Source organism: Mastigoproctus giganteus, chromosome 7 (assembly GCF_048544385.1).
Source record: "Mastigoproctus giganteus isolate SK-2022 chromosome 7, ASM4854438v1, whole genome shotgun sequence".
Classification (NCBI taxonomy): domain Eukaryota; kingdom Metazoa; phylum Arthropoda; class Arachnida; order Uropygi; family Thelyphonidae; genus Mastigoproctus; species Mastigoproctus giganteus.
In genome coordinates this window covers 209,615,938-209,633,041 of record NC_143581.1, presented here as the reverse complement: position 1 = coordinate 209,633,041, position 17,104 = coordinate 209,615,938, and the positions used below count along the sequence as shown (strand labels likewise).

Here is a 17,104-nt window from a genome sequence, read left to right as displayed (position 1 = left end):
CAAATTTCAAGGATACTAAATTTGAAATAATGTTTTGAAATAATGAATTCCACCAAAAATGTCAATTTCCAATGGTACATATCTATTAACTTAAGCTTTGTCTAACACTAATAAGAATGTTTTTTATTTATAAGCCTGGAGAAGAAATTTTCTGAAATGAAAACATTTAATATTATATAAAGTAGTAAAAGCTGAAGATATAGCATTAATATTAAAGGAAACAATTCTTTATTAAAATTTAATTTCATTTGCATGGTTTGCCCTGCATTTGAAATGCAGTACAAACATTATTTTAACTTTTTATTTTTGCCACTTAACTTCATTTGTTTTGGTGGTTGGGGCTGTTGCCATTGCTATAGTAATATTATCCCTCTTCAAATTCTCTAACATACTCCTATCATATTCATTTGATGGACCATGTTTTTCCTTCCAATGATTCTCACCATTGTTACACTTGATATAATACCATCCCGAGAAAATAGAAACACTATGAACAGTACCAATGACAAACACTGACTGCAAATTGTTCCCTCCTTTCAAACTTATCAGCCAGGCTTTTTATGTGGTTTCTTAGGGTTATAGTTAATGTCTTGATTCAGTTGTTGAATAAAACCAGTATTGGAAGGCATGTTCTTCAGCAGGATGTACAAGCAAAGTTTTATTTTTTTTTTGAAAGGCCCACTCTCAATAATAAAGTATGAATGTTTGACTTCTCTAGGCTTCATAATTTCATGGAGGTTTTAACATCAACTGCTAGGAAGCTTCTTATCACAAGTGGGTAGAATTTTGTACTGCCATCTGCTTTACAGCACAGTAATGCTTTCCTCACCTATCAACCACTGCAAGACTCTTGGCACAGCAAGTTTTTTTATTTTAGTGGAGAGAAACTTTTGTATTAACCATACAGGGTTTTTTTTTTTTTTTTTTTGTGGGACAAAATGGACTGTCATATAAATAACCAAATTGTGTAATAAATATGTAGAAAAGCCTACTCCTTTGTAGAGGAACAATTTGCTTTGAAGTTTTTATACAGTTTAGTACCACTAGCCCTTGGTGTGTGAACCAATTGTTATACTTATCCAAGCACTGCATGCTACCTCAAAGCTTTTTCCTACAATCTCATGACCTTATCAGCAGTCTTATTTCCATCACAATTACATTGTTTTCCCAGACATGGTAATTATAAGATCCTGTTTTTGTAAAAATGTTCCCCCCACAATACTGAAAAGATGTCTCTTTAAAATACTCAGCATTTTCTAACTAGAGGGCCCTACCTTTTGGATACAAAGCCAATTATATCAAAGTTTTGCCTCCATTAGTTCCAAACTTGATTCCAGTAGATACTGAGTCGAGTCTATCACTGCAAGAGGCCAGGATTAATTTAGGAGTTAATGAAATGTTACATCCCTTTTCACTCAGTTTGTGTGGTCATGGCAACCAAAATCATTTCACACCATTGCTAGTTTTCTAATCCTATTTAAGTAAGGATTTACTGAAGTTTAATAAACTGGCAAGTAAAACTACTTTACAGTACAGCCAAATGAACAGAATGGTTTTAGTGTGGGAGAGGATAAACTGGGTATACACAATTGGATTAAATATTTTTTGATATTTATATTGAATTTTCACTTAGTGAGTATTACTTTTTCAGCAGTTGCCAGACAAAATGGCATATTTCTGCCACCTCAATTTGCTTTCACAGGCCAGTTTGTCTTTCAAATAATGACCCAGCAGCAAAAATCACCGCAATATGTTGCTTTTCCTGGCACATTGACATTTCATGTGCTGCACACTGTGCCCTTTCCTCCTCTGTAAGGGGTCAGAAATCTAGGAACCCATCTAGCAGACATTTCTTACATGCAACTGCTGTTGATATTCTTCAGAGACCCTATATTAATTTGTGGCCATGTAGCTAGTTCTTTGATGCTAATACAGCTATTTTCCAGGATTAATGACTCAATTTTTGCAATACTTTCTTGTGGGATTTCTTCATCATGCACTCAAGTTTTCACATTTGAAATGTTTACACCAATGTGTAACAACACTAACCTGGACATCAGGTTAGTTTTTACACATTGGATTGTTTTGAGTATTTTCCCTTGCAGAAAGAGGAACTGAACTATATTCCACTTTATCCATGATACTTCATTCAGTGCTGCAAAGAGGAAAAAAAGAGTCAGCTCAAAATCCGTGGGTTGCCATGGAGATGGCATTAGCATTAGTAGAGGCATATGATGCAAGAAAGCAAGCTTATGCAGCATCAGCCAAAAAAAAAAAAAACCCACTTCCACTTCACCCCTTCGTTCGTTCGAAATACCTATCCAGCTGAGCGTTAAATTTATTTAGGCTATCAACTTCCACGACAAGGGATGGAAGTCTGTTCCACGACCAACTACTCGCTGGCTAAAGGCAAATTTCCGCAAGTCTATCCTACATCTGTCTTTCCTCAATTTGAATTTATGCTCTCTCAGGTGATTATTCTGAGCAAGAGGAAGAATCCCATCAGCATAGAGCATGCTCAAACCATTGAAGGCTTTATACACCTGTATCAGATCACCTCACCGGTGCCTAGTCTCCAGACACTGTAATTTGCAAAACTTAAGCCTTTCTTCGTAAGCATTAGCATTATTAGAGGCATTTGATGCAAGAAAGCAAGCTTATGCAGCATCAGCCAAAAAAAAAAAAAAAACCACTTCCACTTCACCCCTCTGTTCGTTCAAAATACCTGTCCAGCTGAGCCTTAAACTTATTTAGGCTATCAACCTCCACTACAAGGGATGGAAGTCTGTTCCACCAACCAACCACCCGCTGGCTAAAGGCAAATTTCCGCACGTCTATCCTACATCTGTCTTTCCTCAATTTGAATTTATGCCCTCTCAGGTGATTATTCTGAGCTAGAGGAAGAATCCCATCAGCATTGAGCATGCTCAAACCATTCAAGGCTTTATACACCTCTATCAGATCACCTCGCTGGTGCCTAGTCTCCAGACACTGTAATTTGCAAAACTTAAGCCTTTCTTCGTAAGAGCACCCCTTTGTTCCATTCACTAATCTTGTTGCCCTTCTCTGTACTCGTTCCAGCAGCTCTACATCCTTCTTGAAATGAGGCCTCCAGACCTGTATACAGTACTCAAGGTGTGGCCTGACCATTGCCTTATACAAGGGAATAATCACCTCCTTATCCCTGCTAGAAAAATTCCTGTATATCATTGACAAGGCACCATGAGCTACTCTTGCAGCCCGTCTGCATTGCTCAGAGAACTTCATATCTGCCTGCCCAATTACCCCCAGGTCCTTTTCATCCTCTACCACTGTCAGTGTAGTACCACAGAGTTGATACGTTGCTCTGGGGTTACTGTTTCCCATATGTAGTACTTTACATTTGTCAAGGTTAAACTTCATTTGCCACCTCTCAGCCCATCTGTTCAACCTTTCCAGATCCTGTTGCAGCAGCATAGTGTCAGTAGCGTCCTTGACAACCCTGCCAACCTTTGTATCGTCTGCAAACTTGGACAAATTTGCAAGCTTGATATACCATCATCAATATCATTTATAAATACCGAAAACAATAATGGACCCAACACTGAACCCTGAGATTAAGGTGTCAAACAAATCTTTCAATGACCACTACTCTTAAGTGCATGTAATTTTTTTTTTTAATCCTTATATAAGCATTGGCCTTAAATACCTCTTTTTAAAAGAAACATATCTAAATCTTGTCTTCCAGAATTTCAGTCATCCTTTAATTCTTTGTCAAAAAAAACAAACCTACATTTGATCCTGGTGCCTCTATGGTTTAACATGCTTGCTGCCCAAATGAATTCTTTCATCAAAATGAACTGCAATTTTTGTGCCTTAATGCATCAATTCAATTGCAGTCAAATGAGCACTGTAAAAGGAAGGATCCATGAAACAAACAATTGTGCTCTGATTGTAGCACAATGATTGAAGTATGGGCCAGTGCATTATGGCTGAGATTTTGTTTACCATCAATCTCACTGTCCAGAGAGTGCTATAAAAGCTGTAAACTGGTTCACAGTTTCATGTTGTTTGCTTATGTTGAAGTTATTTTATTTAGTTTAGTATTTTTCACAAGAAATTTTCTTGATGCTGAACTTAAATTTATATGGATTGTAATTTTTAGGAAATACACAGGTTCTTCCAGAAAACAAAAGTATAGAATTTAAAGAAAAGTATAGAAATGAAATGAGAATAATGTTGACTAGCAGCTGCTGCACATATTCAGAATATCTTAGAGGCTAAATTACAGTCAGAACAATGCCTATGAAAATATTTGTAAGAAAGGCATACAGCAGAAACTGAGCATGACAGTTTGTGAAGTGAGCTTTGGGAATTTAACTTTATTGCTCTTTTGAAACAGTGCAAAGTTTTTTTTTAAAGTCAAACAGGCACGATAACTAATTCTCCACACAGCAGGAAACTGGAGAATTAGTTATCCTGAAAATGCAACTGCCTTTAAATGTATATTTAAAGGCAAATGAAAACCCTTCCTGTATAACTGTGTGCTTAGCTAGAAAGACCAGATGGGGCTGGATCTGTTCCCCCAGGAGTCCCACCCCTCCTTGTGGGTAATCAAATCCCTTCCCAAATCATTTAAAACCAATACAGAGGCATTTGCAGAGTGGGATTCCTCTTAATGATTTACTCTATTTGTTTTCCACCTGGCAGTGAATTATTTTATTGCCCTGTACATTGAGATTTCTATACATTTAAAAAAAAAAAAACCATTTCACATAAATATTCTAGCTATTTGATTATTTGAAATACTGTATTTAATACAGTAGTTTAAAGATTAATGGCATAATTAACAATACTATAACATGAAAACATTACTTGATAATTGTCTCCTTGTAACTGATCTAGGGAATCACCACATGCTCCTCTTAGATGTTGTCTACAAACATCTATGACCATTTGGTCAATTTAATCAAGTTAAGGGTCACTTTTTCATAAAATAGAAATTCTTGTGAATGAAACAAAGTATTTGACTAAAATTATGAAACCAATTAAAATCTTGAAGATTACGTTGAAATGAACATTATATACCACATGATAATGCAGATTAAGGTCATACCTGGCAAGATGTGAATGATGCTACCTTAACAAAAGTTAAGCAAAAGAAAACTAACTACAGGTGGTAAACCTCTATATATGTGATTAAAATGCAATGAGTACTGTATATCTCTAAACTGCATATATCAAAGTTAAAAACCAATAGGAAAAATAATTCATGTTTTGGAACATTTGTCAGAAGAGTTAATTTAGGCCTTTAAAATAAGTTTTAATTGTGTACATAGAAATATAAAGAATAACAAAAAGCAAGTAATCTAAAAAACATTTATTAAAGAAATGAGCTACAAAATTAATGAAAAATAGATATACTTATTTCTATAAAAAGATTAATCGTTTGAATAGTTATAGCCTTTTCCTCTTCATAAAATTTAAGATAGCAGCTAATTCCCATTTTCTAGGTTGCAGCAAAATAACATGCTTCTTTCCACATTTGGCTCTAAATCCAAAATCTGCAGCTGTTCTCCACACAGTTTCCTGCTATGTGGGGAATTAATGCTTTAAATGTGAATACTTTAAATGTGAATCCAGGCATTCTAACATTATGGGAACCAAGATCCTTTCCAATGACACCAATTTCTTCAACAATGTCAACTTTTCAGGGATTTTTTTTTTTGCATTGTTAAAAATTGTTTCATAATCAGCTGACTATTCAAAATTTTAGAAGGCATATATAGAGGAATGGTATTGATGTTTGTGACCGCATTAACCGAAACTGATTGAAAACTCAGAGGTTTACATGTACAGTAAACCCCCGCTATTTGCGGGGGTTACGTTCCTGAGAAGTGTTGCAAATACTGAGTTATGGCTCCCATAGTAATAAAGGGGTTCCGTTCCAAAGTATGAAATATATAAGAAAAACTAGTCTAAAATTTTGGCTATGTATGTATTACATGTACCTTCATAATATGACTATGTACATAGTGACATGCAAGCATATGGCATCGAAATGAAAATAAGAAACAATTTAATATTAAATGTAATATTTATTAGAAATTTCAAACCAGTGCCTTTGCTAACTAAAAAACTTATCCCGCCAGTGCTATCACCAGTTTCACTAGTGTTGATAAAGGAGTTTTGCCTTTTCATGAATGAACTTAACGGAATTGTATTTTGAGTTCGGTCTTCTATCCACAGATTTAAAAGCCTTTTCCATTTTTTCTAATTTAACATCACGAGTTACAGAGCAAATTTTTGAAGCAATTAGTGCGTTTTCACGGACATTACGGCGGATTTTTTCTTCCGATTTTTTGATTGATCATACTGTTGACTCATTGATTTTATGTTTTGCCACTGAGGAGACACTTTCACCATTAGAAATTTTATCTAATAACTCAATTTTATTCGCTAATGTCATCACCTTCTTTGATATTTTCACATTTCTCTTGTTATTTCTATTTGTAGCCATATTTTTGTAGGGGTTAGAACTTGTCCACAGTAAAGTCACTTTCTTCCGTTAACACACTCGAAAAAGTCTGTTTTACACTGCAAAACAGTAGATTTATCATTTTTGTAAGCATATCAATTTATAAATTGATAAATTTATAAGCATATAAATTAAAAGCAAACGATGAAACCTTCCATGACAAGCACATAACCCGTACTGAACAAGAATTAGCGAGAAACACCCACGCTCGCGATTTTGTCACCCCTCTCCCCCCACCCACTGAGCGCTGTTTTGACCGGGAAAGATAATTTTAGCCACGCCCATGTTTTTTTTTTTTTTTTTAATGGCGGGAAAATATTCACAGCGCTTTAAAATTCACATTTTTTTAGGTTTCATTTTATATTAAAATCGGCGACCGAAACCGCAAATACAGATACTGCGAATAGCAGGGGTTTACTGTACTGGCAGGGCTGCTGCGACCCTATGTGCCACCAGTAAGTGAAATCCAATTTGCCACCCCAAAATAAAGCCGAAATAATTATTAATTTATTGAAAAAGAAAAGAATTAACATATCTCACACATTCTGAAATAAACGAGCAAATCCCATTTCCCATTCACCTCCCCATCCCAGCCAAAAGTTTGCCCAATTCTTGATTGAATTTATTTAAGCTATCAACTTCCACAACAACAGATGGAAGTTTGTTCCACATTCAACCACTTGCTGGCTAAATAATTTCCAAACAGCTGTCTTTCCTCAGTTTGAATTTATGTGCTCGCAAGTGCATAATCTGAGCAAGAATCCCATCAACATTGAGCCTGCTCAACCCATTCAAAGCCTTATACACCTCAATCAGATCACCTCTCAGGAGCATAGTTTCCACAAGCTGCAATTTGCAGAACTTAAGCCTTTCTTCATAAGAGCACCCCACTGTTCCCCTCATTTGCATAGATTTTTAATGCTGCTACATTTGAAAAAGTAGCTGTAAAATTGTTTTTAAAAATATATTGTAACACTTTAATATAAATTAAGTACTAAGTTCTTCAAATAATGCTGAACCATCAATATCACTTATTTAAATCTTTGCAAAGATTTAAAAAAGATTTATATTACTTTTTTTTTAAATTTAGTAATGGTAAAATTTCTACATGTTCTTTCATATTTGTAAACCTCTCAGTTAATGAGAAAGTTGTTCATAATTTGGAAAAAAAAAAAAAAAAAAAAATTGAATTTTGTTGTGGTTCCTGAATAGGTTCCTCTCTACCTTCATAATCGAAATGACGTCTTTTTCTTCCAGTGGTTATTTCTGGAAACAGAGGCAATGCCAATGATAGTAGCCATATAATATTAGCCGAATCGAGAATTTTTTGGAATGCTTCCTCTGTTCTATTTTCTTAAATATTCTGTGATTGCCCATTGGTGGGGGTGTTCATGCCCTCTGCATTATTTGATTTATACACAGAAGCAATGATAGAGTTCAAAGAAGAGCAGAAAGGAGGTGTAGGAAGGGGGAAGATAAAGACAATAATAAGATTTGCAGATGACTAGATACTGATTGCTAATAATGAAGAATTATAGAGCTCCTTAGACATCTTGAATAGCACAATAAAGGAGTAAAATATGAAGATTAACAGCAATAAAACCAAAGTAATATAAAGCGTTTAGGGCGTAAGCCTCAAAGCTATGGAAAAGTCTTTTTCCATAGCTTGAGGCTTACGCCCTAAACGCTTTATAGTCTAAATACATCATACACTACCACCAGGCATCTCTCATATTGTGGAGTTATACTTCATAACTGTTTTGTCATCATTGCATCACTTGGTTATTTCTGGAAACAGAGGAAATGCCACTGTTTCCAGAGACCTACCCACCCACTGAAGAAGGGCTAAATAGCCCTGAAACAGTGCCGTCTGGGTGGTGGTATCCATCTGAGAATAAGTAACATTAGTCTTCTCCTCAGTTGAAGTGTTACTTATTCGAAGTAGTGCAATATCGTGGCAACTCGTGAAGGTATTCACAATATGAGATATAACTTAAAATGATGCCACTTTGCTAATATTGTTCATTCAGATTTGGTTATGTATTATTGATGCTTTTGCAATATACTTATGCATAACCAAGGTAATGTTAATTTCAACATGGCTAGGAAGGAGAATCAAAACATTAGATGGAATAATATTGGAACAGGTTGACAGATACTTGAGAAGCATAATGACAGAAATTGGGAAAAGCCTGGAAGAAATAAAAACAAGAATTGCAATGGGAAAGAAGCATTTAGTAATAAAAAAGAACTATTGAGAAGAGATTTCAAGGAGGATTTAAGAAAGTAAATGATGAAAACATTCATATGTACTATATTGCTTCAAGACACAGACACTGGGAAAGAGATTAGATGCCTAGAAGCTTGAGATGTGGGTGTGGAATAGAATGGGTGAACAGAGTGAGATTTTGCAAAAAGTAGAAGAGAATGTTTGTAAAGAATTAAGGAGACAAAATAAATTTATAGGACATGTATTGAGAAGAGAAAGCATGCTGAGGAAAGGGATTAAGGGGTAGATGTGTGAGAAGAGAACTGTTGGGAGAAGGAGAATTGGACGGTAAGGGGAAATTATGCAGAAATTAAAGTATAGCACAAGATAGAGAAGCAAGGCAGCAAGGAATCCCTGAACCTGTCTGAGGGCAGAGAACATGAAGAAAAAGATTTTGTAACTGCAAAATATAAAACACAGATCCAGAGAAGCAAATCAGTGTACCCGCAATTTCATGTGCTGTACAGTATTTATATCAAATGAATTATTTGCCTGTCATGTTGAATACTGGTAAACTATGGAAATCATGCTGATTGTATAAAACCAATCAGATAACCAGTGCTACTTCTGGGTATGTGGGACAAGCAGCAGTTCGATAGGTTTTAAGAGTAACACTAAGTTGCAGAATGGTATTTTCCTTTAGCTCTTAATTCATGCTTAGCAGCAGCACTAACAGCCGCAACAGGTGCAAACAATGCGTTCCCCGTAAAGTCTCTTGTAATCCAGTCATTATATGGAAATTTTCTTCATTCTACTGAAACTATTATAAATGTAATTACAGAGAGGAAAAAAAAATGCTAAATATCATTTCTCTATAAAGCAGTCTGTTAAACAGAGGTTCAACTTGTATATGTCAAATTTTTTTTGGTGCCCTCCTGAACTGCTGCCCGTAAGCAACGCTTACCTTGCCTACCCACTTGTGGCAGCCCTGTGTACTGGCATCTAGTACATACCAATAGTTTAATGTGAACATTCTTATCATCCCTTTATCTCTTTTAATTTGTTTATGGGTGACAAATTCATTTTGTTTCTGATATAGCAGACATTCCCATACAATCTAGATAGAGGCCAAGTCTTTATCAACAAAATTAAACAGAACATGTAATGTGAGCAGCTTGCAAAGAAGAGACAATTTGGTATGTTCATGTACTGCAGATTGTATACAAACAATTTGACACCTCTGCTACATACCAATCTTAAATTGGTTCTGAAATAAGACTATGCTCCTGGCAGTCATGAGATGCTAGAAAAACAAAAGCTTAGGAGAAACTGCATACAGTGCTTGGATAAGGATAGCAAATCAGATTCTTTCCTAAAATACAATCTTTTGGAACTGAACAGGGCAGAACGTTGCTGAAGTTGTCCTGAATTTTTTTTCAATTCCATTCTTTCTCAATGTTTATTTAATTCTTTCACTGTGTGATACTCTTGTGACATAAATCACTTGGGAATGCACTAGTGTTTGCATTATGGGTTGTGGATATTTGATTAATTTCTTAAGGCAGATAAAAACAGAGGCAGCAGTATCTGCACCCTGCCAAGTATGACATTAATCTGCATCAGCATGTGATAGACATTTTAATAAAATACAAAGGAGGGAAAAATGTTAATTTATATTGCTCAACAAAAATAACAGAAACCATAATGTTAGTATAGTGTATGATCCATCCAATGGCTAAATAATCCGGATAGCAGTGAACTATGCTTAATATAAGCATAAGATTCTGTGGCAACAAATGCCTTTCTTCTACTAGTGCAGACCTTAGCTCACCAAGTGAGCAAGGAGTTGGCTATCGGTGCACAATGCAAAACAAGGGCATTCACACACGTTCGATCGGAATTAAGTCTGGTGATCGTGATGGCCACTGCAGTCGTTGGCTATACAGTTTCAAGATATTCTTCCACCACTTGAGCTCTTTGTGCAGTGGCATTGTCATGCATGACAAGAAAATCCGGGCCAATCAACTGCACCCCTAAAAAGTTGCACACAGGATTGAGAATCTGTTCTCGGTACCTCTGTGCAGTTATGGTACCCCTATCAAAAAACATGAGGGGTGCAGCTGTTGATCATCATCCTGCTCTACATGTACACCTCCACCATAAGTGTCCCCTTCTGATGGTAGAAGGATGGTGCTGCATACCTCTTTGTCTCAAGATGAAATAACGTCTAGAATCTGTTTGTAGGCTGAAATGGGACACAAAAAAACAGAACTGTACCCCATCTGCCAGAGCTCCAAGTCACACATTCATGGCACCACTTTCAACAAGCTCTGCAGTGCCTTGGGATTAAGGCATTCTCATTTTTTTAAGGTGGTCTCTAGGGTTTCCATATGTGGTGGGGGTTAATGGGATACAAACCACTGGCTTCCTTGCATAGAGTCCACTTGAACCGAGCCTTCTTAACAGACTGGTTGGAAATGTTTTTGCCCGTGGGCTGCAGCAACTTCAAGATACAATGCATGATAGGACATTGTCAGGCAACCTTGGCCAGCTCTTGTAATGGCTCCTGTCCCCCGAAACTGCTTTCATAGTGCTGAGATGAAACTGTGTGACACATTACACCAACATGCCACCTTCACCTTCCTAGGCTTCAAGTCTTCCAACAGCCCACCATCTTAAATCATCTAAACAACGACTTGCCACCCCAAGTACTGGAGATGTGGCTATCCCATTGAGCAAGTAAAAAAAAAAAAAAAAACCCAAAATGGGAATGAAGTGATGTGGTTGCAACCCATGTTATAGGAATGAATAATTTGCATAACGTGCAGCTCTGAAAGGGGTGGTAGATAGATTTCTATTTGATACTCTGAATTTGCATGCCACTTATATCAAATATTTTCAATAAAAGATTAATGAAGTACATTTTGTTCCATTAATTTTGTCAAGCAGTATAGTATTAGTAGTGGCAAATGATGCATGGAAGCAAGCTTATATAGCATCAGCCAAATAATAATAAAAAAAAAATCTTGTGAGTACCCTGTATGCACAAAAGATGTTTTATGTGTAAACATCTTTGATTACACCTACTACACTTCAAACAGCTAGAACCGAAATCATGAACGATGCAATTTATGCTCATGCCTGCTACTTACTCTACCAAATTAACATTTAGAAGAGGTTAGGCTAATAGCCTAATTACTCATTTGATTGTAGCTATCCGTTGAATAGTATGATTGCAACAATACAAGTATTTGTATTGTTACAATCAGTTACTCTCATGCTTTGTCACAAATTACACATGCAGTGCTATGAGATCTGCAAGAAACGACAGTATCCACACAATACGCTATCGAAACTATGAATTGGTTCATGATTTCAACAAGTACAAGCGAGAGATAGTAACACTGCACATTCCATTTCACAATGAGGAAACAGATGAAATATGTCAAGATCTACGATGACAATGAAGAGCTCATACTAGATTATGAATTGGACCTGGACATTTGCAAAACGATTGAAATATGTAAGACGATGTGTCAAGACAATGATGACGTTGACTCTGCCAAAGCACGCAGTAATGACATGCATAGCCTTATAACGCGACTGCAAGAAGATCCCTTTCAAAACTTTTACAATTATCCAAACAACGAGATGAATGAGGATCAAAAGCTCGCCACACTCAATTGCAAAGAAACGTGAAAACTTGACTAACAAGGACTTCTGCAACTTAATGAGAATGGCCACCGACAAGCAGAAGATTCTACTAATACATGGAATTTGAAAGTCTTATCTCCCAATTGTGAACCAATTCAAATATCCTTGACCAGCTGGTTGCAGAAAAACGTTTATGATTCATCTTTTGAGGGAAATATACAACCGTTTCAGTAATACAGAAGAGTACTGTAATGTCTAAATTACATGTGCTTCAATTGGTAAGGCTGAAGTGCATGTAATGTAATGATTTCAGATGCACTCAGAGCTGGTTTATGCTAACTTTGAGCACATCAACGGTCACTGCCCTCAAGATATCCATTTCTCTGGTTACCAAAAGGTTTCTGCCACAGGTGGCAATGGTTAGCCCAAGGCCACATAAGTGGTATGTCCTGAATCATAAAAATTTTTTCCGCAACCAGCTGATTTATGCCATCTCTGAGCACATCCAAGATCACCTCCCATGATCCTTTGCTATGAAATGGAAATGACATCAAATGATGTAATTGCCACGTTGCAATATTGTAACAAACTGATTTTACTAATGTCCAAAATTTAATAGGTGCAGCCAAAGATGTTTACACATTAAAAATAAATAAATAATAATTAGACATTAACTGACTCAAGCATACTTATAGTAAAGAGTAGCATATACACTTTAATCTAGTGAACATTTGAGGTCAATGCATTTGAAAACAAGTTAACCATGAACATTGGTTATAACAGTGACAGGGGAAATTAACTACAAAAGTTGAGAATTTCCTGTAACAGACTTATTTTTTAAGTGCTCAGAAATTCTCCCCCATGAGGGAGGAGATTATATTAATTAAAAATTTAATATAAACAAACAACCTTAGCCATCATATGACCAGGGGTTTAATAAGATACAGTCGGTCCTTGTATAACACGTGTTTGCATTACACGAATTCGATCATACACGATTTATAAATAGGGGAACGTTATCTTATATAACACGAACCGAATTCGCTTATACACGATTCGCCTTCGTGTTTACAAGAAATGGCAGTCGAATGCGGAATCACCCCAACTGAAAGCAACACGATAGGAACGAAGAAGATTCTGAAAATGTATTTATGTGTTTTATATCAGTGAAGGGGAAACACATTTCACCATAATAACGTAAAAACCAACACAATTCCAGCTATCGATATAATCGCAAATGCAATTAGATGGAGTTTACTACCAGTTTATAACAGATTCCACTAGCAGAAACGCAACTGGAAATTGTTTTATGGTAGTAACCCCCAGAAATGTGCTTTAGTAAAATGTGAGGTGTTAATAGTGTATCTCGGCCTTTACGGTGTTGTTTATTCAGTTGCTACACGCGCGCAACTTTGTTTCTGTGTATCAAGCGTGCCACCTCGTTTGTAATTGTGCTTTATTGTAAAATACTTAAAAGGTGTGAAAAGGAAGCGTCCTGGCTAAGACACTGCAGATTTAGAGAGAAAAAAAATATATATATATCGATAAACAGAGGCGGACTGGGTCAAAAATTCTTACCCGGGAAAATTTGTAGTGGCCTCATACTACGGTTTATGGCCAAAATCACACCGGCCTCCGGCCCACCGTGGTTTCCCCCGTAAGGCTTATGGCTAGTCCGCTTCTGTCGATAGAGAAAAAATATGAAATTGTGAAACGCTTTGAGCGAAATGAAAGACCATGTGATATTGCACGTGCTACAGACCTAAATGAGGCAACGCGGAGAATTACAAAGAATGCAGAGAAAATAAAAACAACTTTCGTAGCGGGAACAACTCAAAGTGTAATTAAAATCCATTAGATTAAGACACAAAGAATTGGAAGAGATGGAACGGCTGTCATCTGTTTGGATAGAAAATCAAACAAAAAGCAAGTTTGCTTACGATAGAAGCAAAAGCATTAGCAATATTTTATTACGACTTACGTATTATAATTTATACTTACGTATTATAAAATACGTAAGTATTTTATTACGACTATTTTATTTAATATAATAAATTTTTTACGAATAAAATACGTATTTTATCCGTAAAAAATTCTTTAGTATTAAAAAATACTAAAAATATTTTTTTATAATATAATATTATTTTTATTACGTATTTTAATCGTTATAAAATACGTAAGCATTTTATAACGATTAAAATTACCCGATTATTTATTGTGTTTGGTAATGTTTTGGTTCCAAATGTGTGTTCAATCTTGGGTGGTCGGCACCTAACCCTACTTTTCCCATAGGGCCTGTTGTTTATATTGCACGATTTTGCATTGCACGAGAGTTTCTAGGAACGCAACTATCGTGCTATACGAGGACAGACTGTACATCAAAATGCCTAAATAACTGGTTATATTATATAATTTCCATTATACTTTATTTTTAAAAAATAAACAAAGCAAGACACATGGGTAGTTGCAAAATTAGCTTCAATCTATAACCTAAAGTACAGTAGGAAACCCCTTTATTGACCTGTAATAGCTACAACCATTCTAATAATTAAACTTCTCTACCAACTGCCAGTATGTGGCTAACAGAATTGGCCATCATTCCTCCTAGAAAGAAGCTGACAGGACAGTTTAGAATAAGGCAATTTTGGCCACAGACCTAATCTGACACTGCAATTTGTCTCACAGGTGTTCAATGGGATGGCCACTCCTGGTCTAAGTATATTTTTCCAAACTAAAAATATTAACTTTTGACAAAATAAACTGAAAGCCATAGGTCACCACTGCTGGCAAGTCTCTACTACAGCACAATTAGGTAAGTTCCAATATTCAATTAAAGTACTAAATAAAATTCAATATTCTCCCCTGCACATTTCCCTCAGAATGCTGGAACAGCATTCTCATTGCAGTTTCCATTAAGAGTGCATTAACTGGGAGTATTTAACTACCTGGTTAAAAAGGCTCCTTCCTTTAGTTCTCAGTTCATGGCTTGATAGATATTTGCAGCTAAGGTTAATACAGAATACTATAGCCACTCAAGTCCAGGCCAATGCCAAGGATTACTGAAATGCTGTCCATTGGGTTTTGTCATTCACTGAGGTTGTGGTTTCTGATGTGACAACACCTTTGAGAAATTATTCACATTCTATATTATTTGAATTTTTTAGTATATTTTTAAAATACTTTTCTATGGGTCTCTTCCTGCTTTGTGTACTTACCTAATTGCCTTTAAATATTCTGTTCCTAATCTCTTCTCAAATGTATATAAAATGCAACAAAACTAAAATTGAACATAAGTTTTTCAAAAAAAAAAATTAGGAAAAGCTACAGAAACATCCTGAATTTCTGGACATCATGCATTCCTGAGAGGTATTTGTAATGTGAAAGTTAGGAAATTGGGAACAATTTTCCAATACATGTTACAAGAATACTTTTCCAAAAATAAGATTTTCACTCCCAAAACGTGGGACAACCATAAGATCTATGATGTTCCAAAAATAAAATTTAAACTCGGCATAAAAGCTTTGCTTTAATGGATAAAGAATGAGTATTACTGTATCATTTAAGTAGAAATAATATCAAAAGTAATACTTTTCTGGCTCATGCTTACAACTAGCCAACCCTCAGCCTTGTACAAATCAAACTATCAGGTGACCAAGTTGTTTGCATGATTATACAGCATACATAAGTCAAAAATATTTCATCCTTAATGAGTTCATAAATTAGATGTCTAAACAGAGAGCTCACTATATTTCAAAGGCAATTTCTACCAAGCATACTACAATGCAGGTGTCTAATTTGATCAGATTGGTGGAATACATTCCTTGACCTAAGCATCCAGCACATTCTACCTTGAATACTCAGTTTTAAATATGTATATATACATTTAATGTAGTGGATTATCAAAATTTGCTGGAACAAAAATTTAAATTTTCTGTAAACAAAAATGTTACAAAATTCAAATACAAACAAAGACATCAGCATATTTTCCTAATCTCTTCTCTACTATATATAGCAGCTGAATGTAATGCTACAAACTTCAACTAAAGTTGCTTTACCCTTTTGAATATCAATATGAGTGACCAAACAATGTAATAATTACCCATAAATAGAATAATGATCATTTGGAGCACAGCTGCTCTGATAACAATAGTCAAATGACAACATTGAGAAGGTTAACAGGAAGGGAAAAAAAAAAAAAAAAAAAGGTAACAGGTGAAAAATTATCAGGAAAAAAAAAAAAAAAAAAAAGTTAGGTGAAATTTAAAAAGCTGGCAATGACTTTTTATTGAAATAGTATACAGACACACCCTTTAAAAAATAAATGACCCAATTAGCAACTATTAAAAACAAGACTCTGCTTTTTTAAATAAATTTATTTTAATCAATCTGATATCATGGAAACTTTGCCAGAGTTGCCTTAACATTGCATTACTCTAAATAATAATCACTGCTGCAATAGAGAAGGATTGCTGCTATTTATGTAAATCTATTACCTGTTTTCAGTATGTCCCCACTATACAAGAGGGACCAAATAGCCATTTCCTTCTACAGGCAAATTTGAGTACAGAGTTACTACGATACAGTAAAATTTGTTTCTTTGACTTAAACATATGAATAAGTTTGGTGCACTATAGCCATCACAGCTGATGTGCCAGTAAATATTTATATTTCAGAGATTTAGGAAGGAAAATAACTTTTGTTTTCTTTTTCTGTACATACTAATT

At 35.5% G+C, this 17,104-nt stretch overlaps 1 protein-coding gene across 7 annotated transcripts in view; it reads right to left on the bottom strand.

Moving 5' to 3' along the window:
* Sms (spermine synthase) overlaps positions 1 to 17,104 on the bottom strand; it is a 163,890-nt gene that overhangs the window by 16,777 nt on the left and 130,009 nt on the right. For 6 of the 7 annotated variants that reach the window (XM_090377410.1, XM_090377411.1, XM_090377412.1 and 3 more), the window contains exon 8: positions 4,855 to 4,944. The exons of the other annotated variant lie outside the window; for it this stretch is intronic. In XM_090377410.1, the coding sequence (XP_090233536.1) occupies positions 4,855 to 4,944 (90 nt within the window). The remainder of the gene's footprint in view (positions 1 to 4,854; positions 4,945 to 17,104) is intronic. 7 annotated transcript variants of the gene reach the window in all.